This window comes from Maniola jurtina, chromosome 27 (assembly GCF_905333055.1).
Source record: "Maniola jurtina chromosome 27, ilManJurt1.1, whole genome shotgun sequence".
Lineage (NCBI taxonomy): Eukaryota > Metazoa > Arthropoda > Insecta > Lepidoptera > Nymphalidae > Maniola > Maniola jurtina.
This window is the reverse complement of record NC_060055.1, coordinates 5786477-5810857: the sequence shown is the minus strand read 5'-3', so window position 1 is coordinate 5810857 and position 24381 is coordinate 5786477. Positions and strand designations below refer to the sequence as shown.

The window sequence follows — 24381 nt, the reverse complement described above, 5'->3', positions numbered from 1 at the left end:
ATTTTTAATTCAAAATTTTACGTTTTATGTTATTTTACGTTACTTTATCGGATTATGTAACTATACTAATTTCTTTCCGTGGTTAGGGTTTAGTAATAATAATAATAATAATTAATTAATAATAATAATTAATTAATATCAATAATTAAGATACTTTTTTCGGCCCTTTGGCTTTGCTTTGTTTTCGAAAAATATACAAACATTTATACTAACGCAGTTTTGTTTTTTTCTAAGTTATTCGTGTGTTGTGCGCTTTATTGTGTTGTGTATGGCGTGTCCCGATTTTTGATGGTTTAACAAAAAATCTATGTTTTGATAGAAATTAACTCCCCTACATAAAACAAAAGTGAATATGAATTTTTATTTAACCAAGGGTCGAATAGAAAACCCCAAAAAAATTTTTACTGTCAAAAAAAATTGATTTTCTTTGACAGATTTCTAATACAAAAAATGTCATAAATTCTTTTTTAAGTTAAGTTTTGAAGTTATGTTTCAGTTGGTTATTTTATTTATTTTAGCGTTACACATTCGGCCCTAAGATGACATTTTATTTTTAAATATTTTTAACGTTTCCTTTTTTATAGCAAAATTGGTTTTTTCAACGATTTTTTTTCGGCTAATCGGTAAAATAGATTTTATCCGCGATAGATTTTAAGTTGAGGTCACGTTTTGAGAGTTATTTTCTATCAAAAGGAAAAACATGTAATATTGGGATATGTTCGAGGTAAACTATTTATCACTAAAACTAATATTTTGTCTAGCGGCGTCCGTTCCTAGCGTCCGGGTACGGCCGACGCGGTTGGTTAAAAGCTGAAAAGAAATTTTTTTTTTAGTAAATTAATTTTTTTGTTTAGTATTAAACTTTATTCCAATCCATTTCTGATTTAATATCAAATCTTCAAAAATCTTGTATTGGAAATTGTGCTTCTTATATTGTAAATCTATGCTTGCACATATTTTTTTCTTAATCAATATCTTAATCTTCTATTCAATTCCTTTTATCACGGTTTTCTATATAATGATTATATTGCATCCACAAAATTTCATTTTTTGTCGATGACTAACATAAAACACATATTGAAAAAAACTTTAAAGTAAAAAATCGAAAAAAGTGAAACACGCTGTAAAAAAATCATAAAGCTTGTAGCACATTGAAAGATATTTAATAAGCTTAGCTTTTTAATTAAGCTACATGTTGCACATCTTCTTTTAGGGTTCCGTGCCAGAAGAGTGCCAACGAGACCCTATTACCAATACAAATAATCTCATGAACCATCCATATCGTCCATCATAGGTAGAGAGCTGAAATTTTCAGTGTGCAACTATAACAACAAATATATAATAAAAAACTAAGATGGACAATTTAATTATTTTTGTTTTAAGAGGGGTCTCTCCGTCACTCGCTCCATACAAACGTAGTTCTAATTTCATTTGAATATTAAGCAACCAAAGTCTATGAAATTTTGCAGACATATTCTAGAAACTAATATCTATGCCTGTGGTTTTCCAGATTCCCGTCAAAATATTTGGTTTCAAAGTTACGCGGTCTTGAAAATTTACATACAAATCTTTGAGCACCTATCATTTAAAACTACATATTTTTAGAAAAATGTAAAACACCACAGACACAGATATTAGTTTCTAGAATATGTCTGCAAAATTTCATGGACTTTGGTTGCCTAATATTCAAATGAAATTGGAACTACGATTGTATGGAGTAAGTGACGGAGAGAGCCCTGTTAAAGTACCTACATATTTGTTCGAAGGTACAGAACCCTTCGTGTGCAAGACCGACTCGCACTTGGCCGGTTTTTTACTTACCGGGTGGTACGGGCCCCGGTGACCGTCTGCACCATGTGCCGGGCGACATCTGGTGATAAACATGATATACATTAATGTTATAAAGGCGAAAGTTTGTGTGTGTGTGTGTGAGTCTGTCTGTCTGCTACGTTTTCACGGCCCAACCGCAGAACCGATTTTAATGAAATGACTTGGGATACATCCCAGGGAAGGACATGGGCTACTTTTTATCCCGGATAATCAAAGAGTTCCTACGGGATTTAAAAAACCGATATCCACGCGGGCGAAGCTGCGGGCATCCTCTAGTAGTGAATATGAAAAAAAATTGGTTGTCTGTAAAGTCGGTTTACTGACGATAGTTGAACGTGACAACAAAGACCGATTGTGCTTCTTTGTCGCTCGTTCCGCGCTCTCGCTTGCACTTCAAGCCTTACATGGAACGCCTCAGAGCGAGGTAACGCCGCATGAGTCATGTTTTTTCGTGCGTGCAGCCGGCTCTATCGAATTATAAGACGTTGTCACGTCAAAAAATTGTATTACCTGTCGGAACAAGTAGGGCGGTCTGTACAAGGGAGGCGGTGGCGGTCGGCGGTCCCGGCGGTCGTCTCGCTCCTGCATCGCGTCTCGGTGATGCGGCTCGAACGGTCTGAAGCCCCGACCGCGGAACTCTTGGCGGTCACCGCGCGGCTCGAACCGACGGTTGTCGTGTTGATCTTACAAATAATATATGTAGTACAATATTTTTAAATGATAGTGGATTACCTACACTTCAAGGAAATTTATTTTTATTCATTTATTTATTTAATAATAGACTTAATTTAAAGAGAAACATTTTTCACCAGTTGTTATAGACCAAAGCACTAGATAAACAAGTGTAAATTAAAAATTTATAACACCCCCGACGATCCAAAGTATCTGAGTTTTCCAAAACATCATTTTCGTTTCAAATAAATAATTAAGTATTTAGGCAACGTCCATCTTGACAGCTTGGCATTTGTCTATTGACATAATATTATGAACCTAACGGTTATCTAACCTTCTTTTCTACAAGAAAACTAGAAAAGAGCTGATAACTCTTAAACGGCTGAACTAATTTTTTTAGATTATAGCTAAGAACACTCTCGATCAAGCCACCTTTCAAACAAAAAAAACTAAATTAAAATCGGTTCATTCGTTTAGGCGCTACGATGCCACAGACAGATACACAGATACACAGATACACAGACACACAGATACACACGTCAAACTTATAACACCCCTCTTTTTGGGTCGGGGGTTAAAAACAGACTGGTGTTTAGAATTTTGCAGCCCAAATAGACCGTAGTCTGTGCTAGGGCTGACAAAAAAGAAAAAAAAAGATTAATTTATTTTAAGATTTTAAGATTAAAAAAAAAGAAAAAAGTTAAGCCTATATTTCCATTTTTTACAAAAAAAAATTAATATTTATTTTTAAAAATATTTATTTATAAATTTTAAATACATATCAATAACTAGAGGATGCCCGCGACTTCGTCCGCGTGGATTTAGGTTTTTAAAGAACCTGTGGGAACTGTTTGATTTACCGGGATAAAAAGTTGCCGATGACATTTACAAGGACGCAAGCTACCTCGGTACCAAATTTCATACAAATCGGTTAAGCGGATGGGTCTTTAGGAATCCCCTGAGAACTCTTTGATTTTCCGGGATAAAAAGTAGCCTACGTCCGTCCCCGGGATATAAGCTAACCCTGTACCAAATTTCGTCAGAATCAGTTAAACCGTTGGGCCGTGAAAAGGTCGCAGACAGACAGACGCTTTCGCATTTATAATATTAAATATTAGTATCGATGAATTTTTGATATCATTACAATCAATTTGAAAATCCAGATAAAACCACACTGTTATTTCATAGTTCTGACTTCTGAGCAATGCTGGTTACTCTGGTTCCCCTACGGATCCCCACATTTCTGATTTGATTAGTTAAAAATGAATAGTACTTACAATTACCCTTATGTTGCATGTTTCGTATTGAATTGACTATTGCTCGCGCCGCCGAACTCAGCTGCGCTTCGTCGTGCGCCGGCCTGGAAAAAAATTAAGTAAAACTAACATTTTCAATACATTTTCCTATAAGTTAACGCATTTTTAGGGTTCTGTACCTCAAAAGGAAAAACGGAACCCTTATAGGATCACTTTGTTGTCCGTATATCTGTCTGTCTGTCTGTCCGTCGTGTCTGTCAAGGTAGGTAGGTCTTATAGCACAAGTAAAGGAATAAATCCAAAAACCGTGAATTTTTGGTTACATCATTAAAAAAAAAATTAAAATGTGTTTCAATTTTTAAAGTAAGATAACTATATACCAAGTGGGGTATCATAATATGAAAGGGTTTTACCTATACATCCTCTAGTAAAGCTATGGCTAATGACCTGGCAGGGGGGGAGGTTTCTCCGCGTGTCCCTCTGACTAGCAGAGGGCACAGTGGACGAAGCGTAGGACGGGACACGGGCGACGTGCGCGTCCCAGGGTCGGGGGACGCACTTCGTTGGTGCGTCCCGGAGGTGGTGGGGACCGAGCAGGTCCCCAGTGGAGGGTCTGCCTCGGCAGACGTCGCTGGCTGGGTTGCGGTGTTTGCTTCGGCCGTTCCCGTGACCCAGTCGCCAGGCGACGCGCAGTAGCGCCGCTGGGGTTTAGTGGGTATTCCGGTCGCCTCTCGGCCGGCGAGTCCCACATACCCTCCCTCCGGGGGGGATGCGTAAATGCATTCCCCAGCGTCAACAAAAAAAAAAAAAAAAAAATACATCCTCTAGTCATTTATGACTAGATGCCCGCGACTTCGTCCGTATGGATTTAGGTTTTTAAAGATCCCGTGGGAACTGTTTGATTTTCCGGGATAAAAAATAGCCTATGTCCGTCCCCGGGATATAAGCTAACCCTGTACCAAATTTCGTCAGAATCAGTTGGGAATTGGGCCGTGAAAAGGTATCAGACAGACAGACAGACAAATACACTTTCGCATTTATAATATTAGTATGGATTTTTATGCATAATGGTTTTTGATTTATTCCGACTCACCCCGGGACTCGCGCGGTAAAGTTGTCAGGACAGCTGCCCAGCAGTCCACTGCCGCTGTTCCGCCTGCGCCACTCATTCCTGTTCCTCTCCTTCGTGTTCAACTGCGCCATCTGCTCCTTGATCTGCTGTATCTTCATCGCTATCTCGCTCTGGCGCGCGTCTGCTTCGGGCGGCGTGTGCGACGTCGCGCGAGACGGCACGCGTTTGGGACGTGTTAATGGGAGTGACGGCGCGCGCTGTTCGTGCTTGTCCAATATCGGGTACATTGGCTGTACTAGTGGGTATGGTTGTGGTATAACCTGGAACGAAAAAACGCGGCATTTGACACCGAAAAGATTTCCTAACGCTTGACCTGCTGGTGCGTGATAATACAGCCTAAGATGGAGCGCGCTTGCCTAGAAGATGCCTATTCTCTTGACTTGAAGGTACCTTATATGAAAAGTGGAGAGAAAAGCGTTCCATATTTTAGCGGTTTCAATCAGAAACGAGCAGGCAAATCGCTTCGTACATGCTCTTCGAATTCCGACTTCGTACGGGTGCAGACCTTGACTACAGAGTAAGGATAGTATGTTATTTCTTCTTACACTGTGCATTGACGATGCCTTGCAGTACCATAGTAGAGAATTTCCTGATCTCACTCTCCAAGTCGACTAAATTAGACATGGCAGAAAAATGTGGATTATGTCATGAGAAGGATGCATAAATGCTGATATTAGGATAGGATGTGCATTTTTTCAAGGTACGTAACATTCTCCCTTCTTGGAAGGAGGAACGGGTATTTGTTCTTGATAATTAACACTCCCCCACTAAGAATGATGAATGGTTACTTTGTTCAAGAGAATTAACACTCCCCCTCCACTACTGATTTTTTTTTTTAAAGGAATATTAGCCATGTTAATCATGACTAATATTCCCCTTTCCCCTCCAACTAAGCGCAAAGCTGTATTAGGAGTAGGTACGACAATAGTGCAACGGGTGGGGTTTGAACCGCCGACCTTTTTAGAAATCAGTCGTCTCCTCAACCTGTTGAGCTATTGAGGCTTTTGATTTTAATTTGTTGATAGTAAAGTTAGGACAGTACACACCTGTGGGTACACGATGTTGTAAGGCTGGTACACGTTGGGATAGATCACTGGATACAGATCATGCAGCATCACTTTGTGCGCGGCCGGCGCGCTTAGTGCTGGAGGCTGAATGCTTTGCCATTGAAGCGGCATTTGTTCTTGATACTGGAAATAGTGACAAATATTAGTTTTTTGAAGTGAAACTTTAAACAGGGTGAACATTCAATTATCTAAATATATCAAAAGAAAAGCTGACTGACTGACTGACGCACAGCTCAAACTACTTTTTTTTTTTTTGAAAGAATATTAGCCATGTTAAATGACTAATATTCCCCTTCCCTCTCCAACTAAGCGTCAGGCTTGTGCTAGGAGTAGGTACGACAATAGTGCAACGGGCGGGGTTTGAACCGTCGACCTTTCGGTTTTCAGTCCACTCCTTTACCGGTTGAGCTATTGAGGCTACTTTACTGGACGGATCAGGCTAAAATTTGGCATGCAGATGGCTATTATGACGTAGACATCCGCAAGGAAAGGTTTTTCAAAGTTCGAAGAGCGAAATTTGTGAAGTCCACGCGGAATAAGTCGCGGACATAAGCTAGTATAAAATATTATCAGTATCATCAAACAATAATCATTTCGAAGTCTGTCTGTTAGTAACGAGGTTTTTAAGGACTGAATATAAGTTCCATTGAGGAATAGCTTATAGCTTACCGGGTAAGGTTGCATGGGTTGCTGTATCAGTACATTGGGTACGGAATAGGGCTGCATCACACCGGGCGGAACCTCCACTTGACCGTATGGCACGTTGTAACTGTAAAAATAATATCTATAAATATCTATATTGTAGAGTGGTAACTAGCCACAGCCGAAACCTCCCACCAGACCAGAGACAATTTAGATATCCATACTTCCATACTAATATTATAAATGCGAAAGTGTGTCTGTGTCTGCCTGTCTGTCTGCTATCTTTTCAAAGCCCAATAGTTTAACCGATTCTGACGAAATTTGGTACGCAAAATCAAAGAGTTCCCACGGGATTTCCAAAAATCCATCCGCTTAACCGATTTGTATGAAATTTGGTAAAGAGGTAGCTTGCGTTCCTGTAATTGACATAGGCAAATCAAACCTCCTTTACCGGTTGAGCCTCAATAGCTCAACCGGTAAAGGAGTGGACTGAAAACCGAAAGGTCGATGGTTCAAACCCCGCCCGTTGCACTATTGTCGTACCTACTCCTAGCACAAGCCTGACGCTTAGTTGGAGAGGAAAGGGGAATATTAGTCATTTAACATGGCTAATATTCTTTTTTTTTTTTTTTAAAAAAACAGTTCCCACGGGATCTTTAAAAACCTAAGCCCACGCGAACGAAGTCGCGGGCATCCTCTAGTTATAAATAAATAAAGAAATTTGACGGCCTCTCTGGCGCGGTCTTAATAGTGGAAGGCGCCGGGTTCGATTCTCGGCAGAGGTTTGAAATTTTATAATTTCTAAATTGCTGGTCTTGTCTGGTGGGAGGCTTCGGCCGTGGTTAGATACCGCCCTACCGGCAAAGCCGTGCCGCCAAGCGATTTAACCTTCCGGTACGACTCGTGTAGAAATCAAAGAGGTATGGGTTTATTGAAAACTGGCATATCCTTTCAGGTTAGCCCGCTTCCATCTAAGACTGCACCATCACTTAATTGCAGTCAAGGCCTAACTTGTATCAAAACAAGATAAAGTTGAAAACTAAAACCCGACTGTAATCGTCTTAATAAGCGCTGAAATATTATAGTAAAACTGTAGTATATTTATATTTATGAATTTTTGGAGACCCCCACTTTTTTTGATGAAACATTCGTAGGTCATTTTTTCGTTTAAAATGTAGCCTATGTCACCCGGACTTTTACGAATTAATTGACACCTCATTCATCAAAATCGGCCCCGTAGTTAAGGCGCTACGGTGGAACACACAAAATTTGGATACAAACATACATACATAGACTGCTAAAATCATAACCCTTCCTTACCCTCTTGGCTGCTGTATCGTCACGGGTTCGCACGCGCCGCAAGCGGCACTGAAATCTGCCGCATACGGGTAACTCGGATCTGCAATTTAAATAAATATAATGGATACATTTTGGGAAATGACTCGTCATATTTGTGTCATGTTAGAATAGAATAGAATAGAATAGATTTTTATTCAAATAAACTTTTACAAGTGCTTTTGAATCGTCAAATAATTTACCACTGGTTCGGAATGCCGTTACAACTGTGGTTTACCTAGAACATGCCTAAGTATTCTCATTTTTTTTTTTTATTCAGTCCACAAAACTGACCTCAATTGAAAAAAAAAAACAATATGATACATGGACAAAGACACATGTGCGCAATTGTGTCTTCTCGATGTGGACTCGGCATGCACTATCAAAGTACTACTACTACTACTCTTGTTTTCAGGATACCCGAATTGTAGTTGGTAGGGATCACAGATCGCGGAAGAATATTCCACACTCTAGTAAGGCGTATGAGGATTCCTCATTGAGGAGTGGTGACGCAAAACGTATTATTGTAAATTGAACACTTGAAAAGAGCAACCGCCGAGCTTCTTGCTGGTTCTTCTCGGTAGGAACGGCGTTCCGAACCAGTGGTAGATTATTATGACGATACAGAAGCACTTGTAAAAGTTTAATTGAATAAAAATATTTTGGATTTGAATGAATTTTGAAACGTTTCGTGCGTATAGATGGAATGTCGATGATATAAGACTTTCATCCGTTCCGAAGGTCAAATGCTGAAGTCTTACCAATTCTGAATGTGTTTTCGTTGTGAGGTGAAGGTGTGTGGTGTTTCTGCTCTTCAGGCTGCTGTATCATCGGTTGGTACATGGGAGCTGGCTGCATTGATTGCTCCTGATAATAAAAAATTATAACCTAAATCCACCCATACTAATATTATAAATGCGAAAGTGTGTCTGTCTGTCTGCTACGTTTTCACGGCTCAACCGCTGAACCGATTTTAATGAAATTTTGTACAGACTTAGGATACATTCCGGGGAAGGACATAGGCTACTTTTTATCCCGAAAAAACAAACAGTTCCCGCGGGATTCCTAAATACTCATCCGCTTGATCGATTTGTATGAAATTTGGTACCGAGGTAGCTTGCGTTCCTGTTATTGACATAGGCAACTTTTTATCCCGAAATATCAAACAGTTCCCACGGGATCTTTAAAAATCTAAATCCACGCGGACGAAGTCGCGGGCATCCTCTAGTATAATATAACTGACTGATAATAATAGCTGACTGACTGATCCATCAACACACAGCTACTACTACTGGACGCATCGGGCTGAAATTTAGCATACAAATATAGTGTGTTTCATCGAATAGTACCTATGGCGTTATGTTGGCTCCCCTGTCTGTTGGGTGGTCATTGGCACCATATTGGCATGAGAAGACGCAGATTTTGTTTATTTTCATTTGATTTTCATTTCATTCATTCAGGAAAATCAAATGAAAATAAACAAAATCTACGTCTTCTTATGCAAATATGGTGCCAATGACTTGGACAGACAGGGAAGCCAACACAACACCATAGGTACTATTCGATGAAACACACTATAGCTATTAAGGCAAAGAAAGGACTTTTGAAAATTCAACCTCTGAGGGGGTAAAATAGACGGTGAAAGTTTTTATGGGAAAATGTTATTTACTGCTAATTTTAACTTATCATAAATATGAAAAAACTTACAATTCTGCACGGATACGGGTAAGCGTTGGGCGGCGGGATTGAGGTTGGATACACCACGTTGGTCAGAGACATCGGCCCTGAAATACAAACACACATTTTGACAAAAAATTAAAACCCACATAGCTTGGAAAAGTTAGAACAACTAAAAACAAACGTTTATGTTACGTTATCTCATACAAATGACAGAGATGAAAATCACAGTAGGCGTTAAGGGGCAAGAGACCGGCTTGCCCGCGAAATTCAAATTTAATTTGGTTTTTCCTGTGAGGATGATACTGCCACTGTCGGAATCAGAATGCCATAAGCCTACGCTATCGTATTGGTTTACAAATTGCGAAAAACCAAATTAAATTTGAATTTCGCGGGCAGGCCGGTCGCTTCGTCCTTAACCATTTTCAGTCATCAACCAATCACGAAATATGTTTTCAAAGAACATTCGAAATTCAATTCGAAAATGGTTTCAACAACATTCCAAATTCAATTAGAAAACATAGTCTGGGATTGGTTGGTGCCTCAAAAAGGTTTTCGTCTCTGTCATTTGTATGGGATTACGTGACAGAGAGAGCGCTATACTAACTTCTTTCCGTGGATAGAGTATAAAATCGATGCAACTCACGTATATTGTGATCGGGCGCGGGTATAGGCGTGACTTTTGCTTGCATCATGTTTTGCATCTCCGCCGCGTCTGCTTGAGGGTAAGTGATCACCGCTTGTGGGGATGTTATCTAAAAAAGGTATAAACAAATAAACAGGCAAACTATTTAAATACTAAACGACGTCCGCAATTTCGTCCTCGTAAGCTTCGGTTTTATATAGGAAACCCCGTGGGAACTTTTGGATTTTGCGGGATAGAATTTCAAATGGCGGGGATAGTTTGCGACAAGTCGAGATGGCAATCGGGGCATAAGGTGGGGGACGCCCCGCACACCCGCAAGTCACTTGCACTATTTCGCACCGGATTAGCGTCCCCACTCCAATTACCATCCGTCCAGTAGTTTGAGCTATGCGTTGATATATCAGTCAGTTAGTCGATCAGTGAGCTTTTCCTTTTATATAACAGGTAATAGGTATACATTATACATATAATAAATAGAATATAACATTAGCAATGTTATATTCTATTTATTATATGTATAATGTATTAGTACTTACATCTTCACTTCTAAATCCCTGAACATAATTCTGTTGAAAACCTTCCTCAGGCATTTTAACAACCCTTTGGTTTTGAAGCTCTATCCGATTATCGAACCGATTCTCAAAACCTCTCTGATTGGCTGGATCGTAAGCCCTTTGCTCGTATACCGGCCTCTGATTGGCTGATTCTGATGACCTTGGATTCGAAGGGCTCTGATTGGTTGAGTTTTGTGCTTCGTAACTTTTCTGGTTTTCTATTGGTTTTGGAGGCTCTTTTGGATTTTGGTGATGGTTTTCGAGCTGGTGGTTTGTTTTTGGTTCTGGTTGGTTTCTGGTTTGTGTTGCTTCTGGTTTTGGTTCAGGTGAGGGTGGTTTTGGTTCGTATCTGGTTTTTATTGGGGTGGTTGGGTTGGACGCTGATTTTACTTTTTGTGGTGAGCCCTGTATTAAGAGGATATTTATAAATAATAATTATTAATGATTAGTTTCTTTAATAGTCAATGCAAAGCAAAATTCAAGTCAAAAAACCCGCCAAGTGCGAGTCAAACTCGCGCAATGAGAGTTCCGTACTCGGGTATTTTTTCCGACATTTTGCATGATAAATCAAAAACTATTATGCATAAAAATAAAAATAAAACTGTTTAAGAATGTACAGGTAAAAGCCCTTTCATATAATACCCCACTTGGTATGGTTATCTTACTTTGAAAATTTAAACACATTTTAAATTTTTTTAATGAAGTAACTACAAATTCACGGTTCTCGGATTTATTCCTTTACTTGTGCTATAAGACCTACCTTCCTGCCAAATTTCATGATTCTAGGTCAACGGGAAGTACCCTATAGATTTTCTTGACAGATACGGCGGATGGACGGACGGACGGACGGACAGAAAAAACAAAGTGATCCTATAAGGGTTCCGTTTTTCCAAGTTTTTTTTAAAAATCTAAAGTAAATAACCTTTTCCCCGTTGGTGGTCTTCTGAGAGCACTCATGTCTCCGACACTCGCAGCAACACTTGGCGCGACACTCCTCTGCCGGCTGACACTCGCACTCTGCGACCAACATATTACTCTTCAGTAAATGATTTAATCATCATCATCATCATCATCATCATCATCATCATCATCCTCATTAACCGATAGACGTCATACGACGACGACCGCCAGCCCGCTGGACCGATGACCTAAAGAAGGTGGCGGGGAGCGGGTGGATGAGGAAGGCGGAGGACCGTGTTCGGTTCCGCGCTCTTGGAAAGGCCTATGTCCAGCAGTTTTTTTTTTTGTTTTTTTATAAAAGCCATGTTAAATGACTAATATTCCCCTTTCCTCTCCAACTAAGCGTCAGGCTTGTGCTAGGAGTAGGTACGACAATAGTGCAACGGGCGGGGTTTGAACCGTCGACCTTTTGGTTTTCAGTCCACTCCTTTACCGGTTGAGCTATCGAGGCTCAAATTGAGCGGTGGATGCATACAGGCTGATGGATTGGATTGGATAGACGTCATAGACAATAGATACAGTTCACGACCGTTGGGGAACTTCTGACAAAACGTCTAGGCTTCGACTTCACTGGCAGGCGGCACATATTAGTACACTAGCTGTGCCCGCGACTTCGTTCGCGTGGAATCAGCGCGCTTTATGTAGCCACGGACGCTACGCGCGAGGCGTGTAGTACGTACTCTGTACGTTAAAAATGTTCGCCGTGATTCTTTAAATTGACATAACTTTTTTATTTATGAACCGATTGACATGAAATAAACACCAAATGTTAAGTGAAGCTTACTACAATATATTAGTGAAAACCGTATCTAAATCGAATAAGCCGTTTCTGATATTAGCGTGCACAAACACACAGACAAACAGACAAAAAAAAATTAATTACAATTTCGGGTTCGGCATCGATATAATAACAACCCCTGCTACTTTTATTTTATATATTTCCATTGTACAGACACCACTTTTCTACAATTTTATTATATGTATAGATTTGGCGATTTTTATATGTATAGGTAGCCTTATGGTAGCCTCTTTTTCTATGATTTAACGTCACCATAGCCTAATATTTGACATACCGCCGATTCAGGGTACACCTTGTATAATGATTTACTCACCGTTGTCAATAAATGAGTGTTGTTTTTCTAATTTCCCCCTCCTTGTTTCATTGTTTGAATCAACCTGAAAAGTTTAATTATTATCTTTAAATATTCGGAAAAAGATCCATCCATAAAAACCATTTTTTTTTAATTCACTGTAGGCAAGCGCTTGACCACAATCACACCTGATGGAAAGTGATGATGTGGTCTAAGATGGGGCGCGTTTACCTAGAAGGTGCCTATTCACTATTGTTTTAAAGATACTCGGATTGTAATCATATCATATCAATTACATATCACTTGCTTTAACGGTGAAGGAAAACATCGTGAGGAAACCTGCATGCCTGAGAGTTCTCTATGTACTCAAAGATGTGTGAAGTCTGCCAATCCCGCATTGGACCAGCGTGGTAGACTATGGTCTAAACCCTTCTCACTTTGAGAAGAGACCCGTGCTCAGTAGTGGGCCGGCAATGGGTTGATCATGGTTACCTTTTCGTCGTTAGGGACGTATGCAGCAGTATTGTATAAAACCGGCGGGTTGTTAGGATCGAAGTGGTAGATACTGCCATCGGGGTTCATTAACGGACGACCAGTCTGAAAATAATTGTTATTATTAAACAGCACTAGTTATAGTAGTAGTTAGTAGCCTCGATAGCTCAACGGTTGAGGAGCGAATTGAATACCGTAAAGTCTTCGGTTCAAACCCCACCCGTTGCACTATTGTAGTACCTACTCCTGGCACAAGCTTTATGCTTAATTGGAGGGGAAAGGGGAGTCATGATTAGCATGCCTAATATTCTTTAAAAAAAATCACTATAACCCAACTACTACCCGCGAACTCCCGATAGATAGCGATAAATATAGCAAAATTGTTTTGTCTGTCGCTCGGTGTATTTTAACATTGTATTGTATTTATATTTACGAACTCAGAATTTTTCTCCTCTTTCAATACATACATATATACATAGACTACTAAAATCATAACCCTTCCTTTTGGCTTTGACGTAGTCGGGTAAAAAATAGGGCTATAATACTCAACATCAACTACATAGGGCTTTTTTACTGTTGTCTTGAGTTGACATTTTCGGATTTTCTCAGTATAATTTGCTTTCCAAACGAAAATTGATTGTAGGATGATCCAACAGAGATTAACAATAGATTCCCCCATAAACCTAATAGATATGATGGTAGAAAGATGAAGGAGGAATCAGGTCAAAGACCACAACAAGGTAGATCGAATAACAAAATGAAAACCTTATATTACCTGTGGGTGTATGACGAGTGCCCCGGGCGGCACGGCAGACATGTTGGTGACGGCCCACACGAGGGTAGTCGCTTCGATGCCCGGCTCGGGACTCGTGCCGCCTGGAACAAACAACATCATCATCACCTACTCATCGCTGGCTCACTACTGAGCACGGGTCTCTCCGCAATCAATTTGGACTTGCCTTTACACAAGTTTAAAAAATCTATGCTCCTGAGAAAAGCATTATTATACAATCGAAGATTATGTTAGTGGATTTGACCTGCAGCTCGCTCCAGCAATGCGCAGGACTTCAATTACTTTTATACATGGCATAATCACACTTCACACTAATATTATAAAGGGGAAAGTTTGTGTGTATGTGTGTATGCGTGTGTGTGTGTGTATGTTTGTTACTCCTTCACGCAAAAACTACTGAACGGATTGGGCTGAAATTTAGAATGGAGATAGATTATACCCTGAATTAACACATAGGCTACTTTTTATCCCGGAAAATTAAAGAGTTCCCACGGGATTTTTAAACATCTACATCCACGCGAACGAAGTCGCGGGCATCAGCTAGTATTGTATATCAAATCTTTGCAAAGAGCAACCACCGAGTTTCTTGCTGGTTCTTCTCGGTAGGAAAGGCATTCCGAAACAGTGGTAGATGCTTTTGACGATACAAAAGTACTTGTAAAAGTCTAATTGAATGAAAATATTTTGAATTTCAATTTGGATGAGAAGAGTTAGACCATAGTCTGCCACGCTGGTCAAGTGCGAATTGGCAGATGAATAAATGATTACCGCGTATAAGCAAGCGTAGTGGGACGCCCTCCAGCACGATGGACCGACGATATAAAGCGGCTGGCTGGAAGTGGCTGGATGAGGAAGGCTGAGGACCGGGTGTGGTGGCGCCCTATAGGGAATGCCTATGTCCAACAGTGGACGTCCACAGGCTGATGATGCTGATGATGATTACCTGTAGGGGAAGGCGAAGGGGTGACAGAGTCCGTGCTTCGCAAGCTGAGGGTCTTGTACCCTGAACTGGAGGGTGACAACCGCCAGCTACTTAACGCCTGATCACCTGTTAAGAGAAAACGTCATTTTGTTAACAAGGGAACTCTTTGATTTTCCGAGATAAAAAGAAGCCTATGTCCATCCCCGGGATATAAGCTAACTCTGTACCAAACGTCAGAGTAGGTTAAACTGTTGGGCCGTGAAAAGGCGACAGACAGATAGACAGACACACTTCCGCATTTATAATATTAGTATGGATTATTTCCCCGCTTCAAAAGGTTTCTGATTTTAAAGAATATTAAAAATACAAAAAATTTAAAAAAATGATAAAGATCGGAGCTGTTTCTGAGGATTTCCGACGAAAAGGCTTCATTGACTCCACTAACTAGTTGGAACGTTATGGACCTTGTTTACTGAGCATCCTCTGCTGTGCGGGTTCACCAGTGTATCCACCAAAACTGTGACTCTTGGACACCGGGCCGCGGACGCTGGTCTCACCGCCGCGGCTTTCCAATGATTGTACCTTTAGTATGGATCAAAAGTACATTAGATTACATTATTATCTTACAAAACCAACAATATTATCAATCAAAAAACCGGCCAAGTACGAGTCAGACTCGCGCACCGAGGGTTCCGTACTCGGGTATTTTTTCGACATTTCGCACGATAAATCAAAAACTATTGTGCATAAAAATAAATAAAAATCTGTTTTAGAATGTACAGGTAAATACAGGTAAAGCCCTTTCATATGATACCCCACTTCTTCTACCTACACATCTTACTTTAAAAATTGAAAATACTAATTATTTGTTCATGAACACATTTTTTTTTGTGTGGTGTAACTACCACTGTTTTCACACACCTTCTTGCCAAATTTGATGATACGAGGTCAACGGAAAGTACTCTATAGGTTTTCTTGACAAACACGCAGACAGACAGACAGACAGACAACAAAGTGATCCTATAAGGGTTCCGTTTTTCTTTTTGGTGTACGGAACCCTAAAAAAAACATACTTTTAACAGTTTGTTCCTCCCAGTATCAGGCGTCAACAGTTTGACGGGTCCAGATGCCAGCCACGGCCATTGAGATTCATCTTGCGTGCAGTTATCCTAAAACAAAAATATTGTAAAGAGGTAAAGTTTGTAAGTTTGTTTGTAGGAAGTAATCTCTGGAACTACTAAACTGACCATGAAAATTTTTCACTCGTAAAAATCTATTTATTGTGTGTGTGTGTGTGTGAATGGGTTTGTTGGTGCGTGGGTTGGTGCGTGTGTGGGTTTGTGTGTGTGTGTGTTTGTGGGTTCGTGAGTGTGCGGGTTCGTGCGTGTATGGGTTCGTGCGTGTGTGGGTTCGTGCGTGTATGTGTGTGTGTGTGTATAGTCACCGTGCTGAATATCCTGCGTCTCACTCGCTCATATTCCCTCTCTCGTTGTTCCAGCGATTTGCTTCTTCCGCCCGATACCGCTGGCACGGAACCCGAGCCACCTTCGCACCTTTTCAGTATTGACCTGGAATTTATATGACTTGTAAACACCATAGGGTTCCGTACCTCAAAAAGAAAAAAGGATTCCTTATAGGATCACTTCGTGGATACCCTAATGGTTCTTCCTTATAGGATCAACTAATAGGGTACTTTCTGTTGACCTAAAATCATGGATGCACAAGTAAAGCAAAAAAAAAACCGAAAACCATGAATTTATGGGGCTTGCTTTTCCTGTATGCTTAGCAGTGGGAGGGCATGTTGCATGCTGCATGTTGTACCATACAGATTTGCCTCTTGGTTCCTTGTATATCATGGCCTATATCAACCTCGAGCTGTCATGACCTGTATCGAACTACCCTCTTGTTTCTTTCGCTGGAACTTCACTTCTTTCATCATGATCAATCCATTGTCGCTCCACTACTGAGAACGGGTCTCTTCTTAGAGTGAGAAGGGTTTAGGACATAGTCCGCCACGCTGGCCCAGTATGGATTGGCAGACTTCACACACCTGTGAGAACATGGAGAACTCTCAGGCATGCAGGTTTCCTCACGATGTTTTCCTTCACCATTAAAGCAAGTGATATTTAATTGCTTTAAACGCGCATAACTGAAAAGTTAGAGGTGCGTGCCCGGGATCGAACCCCCAACTTCCGATTAGGAGCTGGACGTTCTAACCACTAGGCTATCACAGCTTCTCTATTCTTTACTGATTGAATTTATTATTGTCTTGTGAAGTTAGTACGTACTTGGCTAGTGTGTCTTCGTGCCTCCTTGGCGGCGATCGTGGGAAAGTTGCAGTGCACCACTCCCGGAAGCTTGTGCACGGTATCCGCCCGCCACTTGTACCTACAAATGTTACAACTTTAGCTAGGGTTGCCAGATCCCCGTAATTTACGGGTTACCCCGTATTTCAGGGCAAGATAATACAGAAAATTGCGAAAAAAATGGTCTCCAAGCTAATTAAAGTTAGCGATTCATTTATTGCGGATGGGTCTTTAAGAATCCCGTGGGAACTATCCCCTATCTCCTTTCCCGGGATGTAAACTAACGCTGCACCAAATTTCGACAAAATCGTTTAAACTGCTGGGCCGTGAAAAGCTAGCAGACAGACAAACAGACACTTTCGCATTTATAATTTACTAGCGACCCGCCCCGGCTTCGCACGGGTGGACATTTATTTTTTCTATTTTCCGGGATAAAATATAGCCTATACGGATTCGGAAGAATCCCTCTAAGTAATAGTAAAAGAAATTTTGAAATCGGTCCAGTAGTTTTTGAGCTTATTCAATACAAACATACAAAAATACAAAGGTTTCCTCTTTATAATATTAAGTATAGATGTATGGAAGTAATGGATATGGAGGTATGGATATACACGCTTACCGCTTTTGGACACTAGAACGGAGTTCTTATTGGAATGGTCCAAATGATGCGCCAGCTGGAACAACGAGGCGCAGCGATGCACCAACATGCGGCCGTATGACGTCATCACCGGGAACCGAACTATGCACCTTCTGCAATTAAATTCAAGACGTAAGAGGGATATTTCAAATACTAGCCGATGCCCGCGACTTCGCCCGCGTGGATTTAGGTTTTTCGAAATCCCGTGGGAACTCTTTGATTTTCCGGGATAAAAAGTAGCCTATGTGCTAATCCAGGATATTATCTACCTCCATTCCAAATTTCAGCCAAATCCGTCCACATACACACAAACTTGCGCCTTTATAATATTAGTGTGATTTTACGTAATTAATTATCACCACTATATCATCTTAAAAACCTAACAATTCTGACAAACAAAAGGTTTACAACATTACCTACTTTGAATAAATGATTTTGAGTTTGATTTTACTCTATGGAATGAATAGTATATTTAATAAGGGTCTATAATAGAAGGTGTAAATGAGCCAACGTGAAAAAAAACCTGTATTTTTAAATGTATTGCAAATAAAACATCTGACTGACGCAAGAGTTCAACAAACTTTGCGTGGTGTACCGTGGTTTAGGTAGTATAATAATAGCGTTAAGCTTTTGCTAGTGTTATAGGTATAAACCTCACCCGTTGTCGTTGACTAGAGAATGCAGCTCCCTTTCTATTCGCAGCAGCGTTGCTCTGTCCCTGGGGTTCTTGTTGAGGGTGTCTCTTAAGAAGTTCACTAGCTCAGGACCCGTGGGTTCGTCTGTAATCATACAAAGAAATTAATATTTACTTTTTTAACTGGAAAAGGTGAAGGAAAACATCGTGAGGAAACCTGCACGGCCAGCTGTATAATTGAGACGCGAGAACTTCCTTTATTTAAGACTAGCGGCCCGCCCCGGCTTCGCACGGATGCAAGTCAAAGTTATAATTTATCGTAAAACTAATGGAAAAGTGGTTATAATGGCTAAAATATAAATGTTTGGTTTATACACAGTCACAGTCTACAGTCAGTAGGTACAGTCTGTTTTTTATCTAGTGCTTTGGTCTATAAAAAATGGTGAAAAATGTTTCTCTTTAAATTAAGTCTATTACTAAATAAATAAATAAATAAAAATAAATACTATCGCGGACTTTTTTGTCGGCATTATTGAGTTCTTCAACTTTTCTATAGAAGTCAACCATACATCTCTAACCATTTAGGCAGCGTTCGCGAGAATCGTTAACGTACGGCAGTTTTTTGTAAAAATCAGCAGTACGAAAAATCCTATCTATTTTCCGGGATAAAATATAGCCTATACGGATTCGGAAGAATCCCTATAAGTAATGGCAAAAGAAATTTTGAAATCGGTCCAGTAGTTTTTGAGCCTATTCAATACAAACATACAAAAATACAAAGGTTTCCTCTTTATAATATTAGTATAGACTAGCCGATGCCCGCGACTTCACCCGCGTGGGGTGAAATCCCATAGGAACTCTTTGATTTTCCGGAATAAAAAGTAGCCTATGTGCTAATCCAGGATATTATCTATCACCATTCCAAATTTCAGCCAAATCCGTCCAGTAGTTTTTGCGTGAAGGAGTAACAAACATACACACACACACACATACAAACTTTCGCCTGTATAATATTAGTGTGATAGTGTGAAGTGTGATAAAATTGAAAAAAAAAACTATTGTTAGAAAAGACAGATTACCTCTTAGAAAAGTTTTAATTTTTGACATTTCCCTTTTTTTTGTTTCAAATTATTTAATGTGACAAATTTTACCAAACCTTGTACATATTATACAAATTGTTATCATAACATATTGCATGCTAATAGGAAGAATTTGGCTGTACCTACCTTTTTTGTGTTTGTAACATCCACATTCGCTATAAAGAAATTTGCATTGAATTGAATGCCTGAGAGTTCTTCATTTCATAATATTATCAAAAGTATGTGTAGTCTGCCAATTCGCACTTGACCAGCGTGGTAGAATATGGCCTAACCCTTCTCATTGTGAGAGGGGGCCCGTGCTCAGTAGTGAGCCGGCGATGGGTTGATCATGATGGTGATGAATAGACTATATGAACAGTACCAACCTTGGTCGATCCCTCCCAGAGACACGGTCTTAGGAGCCTCTTTGCGTTCAGGACACCTGAAAATCATAGTATTAGTAGTTTATTATAATTTTCGTAGGGACCTCTAATTATAAAAAAATATATATGGGAAAAAATTAAAAAATTAAGGTTTCTACTGTGAAAGAATTTTCAAAATCGGTTTAGTAGTTCCAGAGATTACTTCCTACAAACAAATTTACAAACTTTACCTCCTTACTTTACTTTAATTTATTTCGACTGTTTTTTTCGGTCATATTTTGTTAGTAATAACTTATACACACCTTAAAACTAATGTTAGTAAAATCCTAAAACTATATCTAACTAACTAAATGTATATATAGATAATGTCAAAAAATCATAATATATAATCTGTTGATATGATTCAAATAACTACCTGCAGTAGAAAGTTTGCTCTTCTGTATCAAAACTGTCAGATTTTCTAGCACCATCCCCGTTTGGACCTGAAAATTACAATTTAAGGGTACTATCAAAGATATTTTTTTTTAATGTAGGGCTTGGCTGCAATCAAACCTGCTTGCAAGTGGTGATGCAGCCTAAGGTGCTTGCCTAGAAGATGCCTGGGCCTCAGAAGTGGCTACTGGCTAGTTACCACCCTACCAGCAAAACCATGCCGCGAAGCGATTTAGCGTTCCAGTACGATGCCGTGTAGAAACCAAAGGGATATGGGTTTAATGGAAACTGGCATACTCCATCCAGGTTAGCCCGCTTCCATCTTAGACTGGATCATTACTTACCACCAGGTGAGATTGCAGTCAAGGGCATTGAATAGAAAAAAAGTGGAGGGGAAAATTGATGCCGGAATGGTGTTTCATATCCTAGCGGTTCTAATTAGAAACGAGGAGACAAAATATGTGTCTGTAGAATTTCATCAATCACCATGTCGACCTGTCGCTAACATAGGAACATTTGACGCCTGCCGGTGACGCCTCCACATTTTGTTACAAGTTCCCTAAGTGTCGTGCAGTGTGCCAGTACTACTTACCAGCGTGCTCAGAGTCGGAGCAGTCTGGGCAGTCCTCAGAGCACACAATGCCCGAGTCTTGCTTCGTCGGGCACGCGTGCTTCCTTCGACGACCTCTGTTGACAAATGATTTTTGTTATTTTATTAAATACTAGCTTATTCCCGCGAATTCATCCACGTAGACTACACAAATTTCAAACCCCTTATTTTACCCTATTAGGGGTTGAATTTTCAAAAAACCCTTCCTTAGCGGATATCTTTTTATCCCCTTAGGCGTAATCATTTAACATCAGATACAGATTGTTACGATAGAGCGTACCTCATTGCTCACGTATAGTGCCAGCCTGCCATGAATGTTAACGTACAGTCAAAGACCGTAAGTCGTTTATCACCTTAATGATAATATTCGCGTGGCACGGTATGCACATGCGTTAGGTGTGTGTGGCGTGTTTATAGAAAAAGGTCATAAGTGCGACAGAGGACTTTGTCTGTGGTGGCGTTTGTTGGCGCGCGTGTTGTGACTTTTTGGAGTGTTTTTTTGTTAGAAGTGGCCGGTTTTTGTGTCCCGCTGGTGTTTATTGGTGGTGGAACTGACCGAGGAACTGACTGAGAAGCGCTCTAAAGGGGCGCTGCGTATATGTCGGCGGGCGCCAGCACAGACGAAGTCCATACTTATACATATAGTTTTCCTAACTTGTAAATAACTGCACACTTGACATTGGCTAATCAGTGTAAAGCCAGACCAAAGAAAAAAAAAAAAAAGTGCGACAGATGCAATAGTTTTGCGAAATTCTGAGGCCGACCGTACCTGCAGTGCGGGCACGCGCACGCACCGCACACGCACGCGACGCGCGGGTTGTAGGACAGCAGGTCGCGCGACGAGTCCGAGTGCGGGCGGTGGCCGAGCCAGCGCCGCGTGCGCAGCCTCTGCTCCGACTGCCCCTCTGACTCCCATCCACCTCCCGTTATCTGCAAGATTACAAATCTGCATAGAGAAAAGAAAGAAAGAGGACGTTCATTTTGTATAAGCTGTGCGGCACGTCATTTCAATTTTCAGAGCCTCAATAGCTCAACGGTTGAGGAGCGGACTGAATTCCGAAAGGTCGGCGGTTCAAACCCCACCCGTTGCACTATTGACGTACCTACTCCTAGCACAAGCTTTACGCTCAATTGGAGGGGAAAGGGGAATAGTCATGAATAGCATGACTAATAATGTTTAAATAAATACCAAAAACAAGTGTAAATTAATTTATAACACCCCCGACAAGTGAAGGTCTCAGTAACTAGAAAAGAGCTGATAACTTTTAAACGGCTGAACCGATTTTCTTGGATTATAGCTAAGAACACTCTCGATCAAGCCACCTTTCAAACAAAAAAAAAACTAAATTAAAATCGGTTCATTAACTTAGGAGCTACGATGCCACAGACAGATACACAGATACACACGTCAAACTTATAACACCCCTCTTTTTGGGTCGGGGGTTAATTACGAAACCGGCAGGATTCGAAACTGCGTCTTCTGGGTTCGTGCCCGAAGACGCAGGTCCTCTTTTTCTTCCCGAGCACCTTGACTTCCTTCTCTTCTTGTTTTTTGCTTGGAAAATTATCTTACTAGGAAATGATCATCTTACCAGGAAATTATCCTATTACCAGGAAATGGTCATCTCACCTGTATTTCGACGGGTTGCTTCCTGTCACAGGTGACGACGGTGCACCTGTCGCTGTGGCTGGAGTCGCTGTTGTCGGTCCTGTCACTGCTGACTGTGTCGGTACGCTCGTTAGATGCCGCGTCTTTGCTCGCGTATAGCTGACTACTCACAAGTTATGCGTGCCTAGTACTTTTCTCTACATTATACCCGATTCCTCCACTCTTTTTCTTCCCGAGCACCTTGATCTTCCTTCTTTTCTTGTTTTTTGTTTGGAAACTGCTACCATTATCTTACTAGGAAATGATCATCTTACTAGGAAATGATCATCTTACCAGGAAATGAACATCTCACCTGTATTTCGACGGGTTGCTTCCTGTCACAGGTGACGACGGTGCACCTGTCACTGTGGCTGGAGTCACTGTTGTCGGTCCTGTCACTGGTGACTGTATCGGTACGCTCTTTCGACGCCGCGTCTTTGCTCGCGTATGGTGAGACGGTTCGAGGGGGAGATGTGGATTCGCGGATCGCTTGACTGCGCACGAGCTGTTTTGATTTGAAACTCTGGAAACAAGAACATTTTTACACTAGTTATACAATACCAATACCAGTAGATACTACGAGTATAATCCATACTAATATTATAATTTTTTTATTTTTTTATTATAAAAAAAATAAATAAAAAAAAAACCTAAAATATAAAATTTAAAATATAAAACTTAAAAACTAACTTAACTTAAACAGTGTATTATGTATGTGTCGTGCCAACGAAAGGCCAACGAAAGTTTAATCAATTCTGGCGAAATTTGGTACCGAGGTAGCTTGTGTCCCTCTAATTGATATAGGCAACTTTTTATCCCGGAAAATCAAACAGTTCCCACGGGATCTTTAAAAACCTAAATCCACGCGGACGAAGTCGCGGGCATCCTCTAGTAGTTATTGCAAAAGTGTGTCTGTCTTCACATCCCATCCCATCCGTTTACCTGATATAGACGAAAGGTACAGAGATAACTTGCAGACCGGGGAAGGACATAGGACTAGGAGACCTTTTGTCTCAGAAGAACAGAGTTCCCACAGGATTTTTCAAAGCCCAAATGATGCAGCCCCGGTTCCTCTGGCACTGCAAATGTTCATAGGCGGCGGTAATCACTTATCATCAGGTGAACCGCCCGCTCGTTTTCTCGCTATTTTTATTTAAAAAAGAAACATCCCGGAGATGGACATAGACTTCTTTTATCTCGGAAAAGCAAATAGTTCCGACGAGGCCTTCGAATACCTAAATCAACGTTGAATGTTTATGTAACTTACCCTATTTCTACTGAGTCCGGCGTCGTCGGAGGCCGGACAGCCTTTCTCCACCTCAGGTTGCTCCATTACAGCACCACTCTGAAAATTTTGGAAAAAAGTTGGGTGTTTCGAGATTATCAGAAATGTTGATCGATGAAATTAATATTAGTAGACTTAATTTAGATTCAAAAAACCGACCAAGTGCGAGTCTGACTCGCATACGAAGGGTTCCGTTCAAGAAAAAATACTTTTTAATTTTTTTAGGGGTCCGTACCTCAAAAGGAAAAACGGAACCCTTATCGGATCATTTTGTTGTCCGTCTGTTCGTCTGTCTGTC

The 24381-nt window shown here is 40.6% G+C and overlaps 1 protein-coding gene across 1 annotated transcript in view; it reads right to left on the bottom strand.

Moving 5' to 3' along the window:
• Window positions 1–236: 236 nt before the first annotated feature.
• LOC123879213 (R3H domain-containing protein 1) overlaps window positions 237–24381 on the bottom strand; it is a 47722-nt gene continuing 23577 nt past the window's right edge. Inside the window, exons 3-31 of the mRNA XM_045926825.1 lie at window positions 24066–24143; window positions 23112–23321; window positions 21920–22080; window positions 21133–21227; window positions 20524–20590; window positions 20112–20167; window positions 18671–18791; window positions 17995–18125; window positions 17358–17457; window positions 16514–16637; window positions 16143–16238; window positions 15534–15651; window positions 15091–15195; window positions 14130–14230; window positions 13355–13459; window positions 12884–12947; window positions 11734–11828; window positions 10794–11216; window positions 10258–10366; window positions 9642–9718; window positions 8696–8801; window positions 7920–7998; window positions 6627–6726; window positions 5937–6080; window positions 4852–5150; window positions 3780–3862; window positions 2341–2513; window positions 1822–1870; window positions 237–810 (exon numbers count right to left, since the gene is read on the bottom strand). Of these exons, the coding sequence (XP_045782781.1) occupies window positions 758–810; window positions 1822–1870; window positions 2341–2513; window positions 3780–3862; window positions 4852–5150; window positions 5937–6080; window positions 6627–6726; window positions 7920–7998; window positions 8696–8801; window positions 9642–9718; window positions 10258–10366; window positions 10794–11216; window positions 11734–11828; window positions 12884–12947; window positions 13355–13459; window positions 14130–14230; window positions 15091–15195; window positions 15534–15651; window positions 16143–16238; window positions 16514–16637; window positions 17358–17457; window positions 17995–18125; window positions 18671–18791; window positions 20112–20167; window positions 20524–20590; window positions 21133–21227; window positions 21920–22080; window positions 23112–23321; window positions 24066–24131 (3510 nt within the window). The 5' untranslated portion in view covers window positions 24132–24143 and the 3' untranslated portion in view covers window positions 237–757. The remainder of the gene's footprint in view (window positions 811–1821; window positions 1871–2340; window positions 2514–3779; window positions 3863–4851; window positions 5151–5936; window positions 6081–6626; window positions 6727–7919; window positions 7999–8695; window positions 8802–9641; window positions 9719–10257; window positions 10367–10793; window positions 11217–11733; window positions 11829–12883; window positions 12948–13354; window positions 13460–14129; window positions 14231–15090; window positions 15196–15533; window positions 15652–16142; window positions 16239–16513; window positions 16638–17357; window positions 17458–17994; window positions 18126–18670; window positions 18792–20111; window positions 20168–20523; window positions 20591–21132; window positions 21228–21919; window positions 22081–23111; window positions 23322–24065; window positions 24144–24381) is intronic.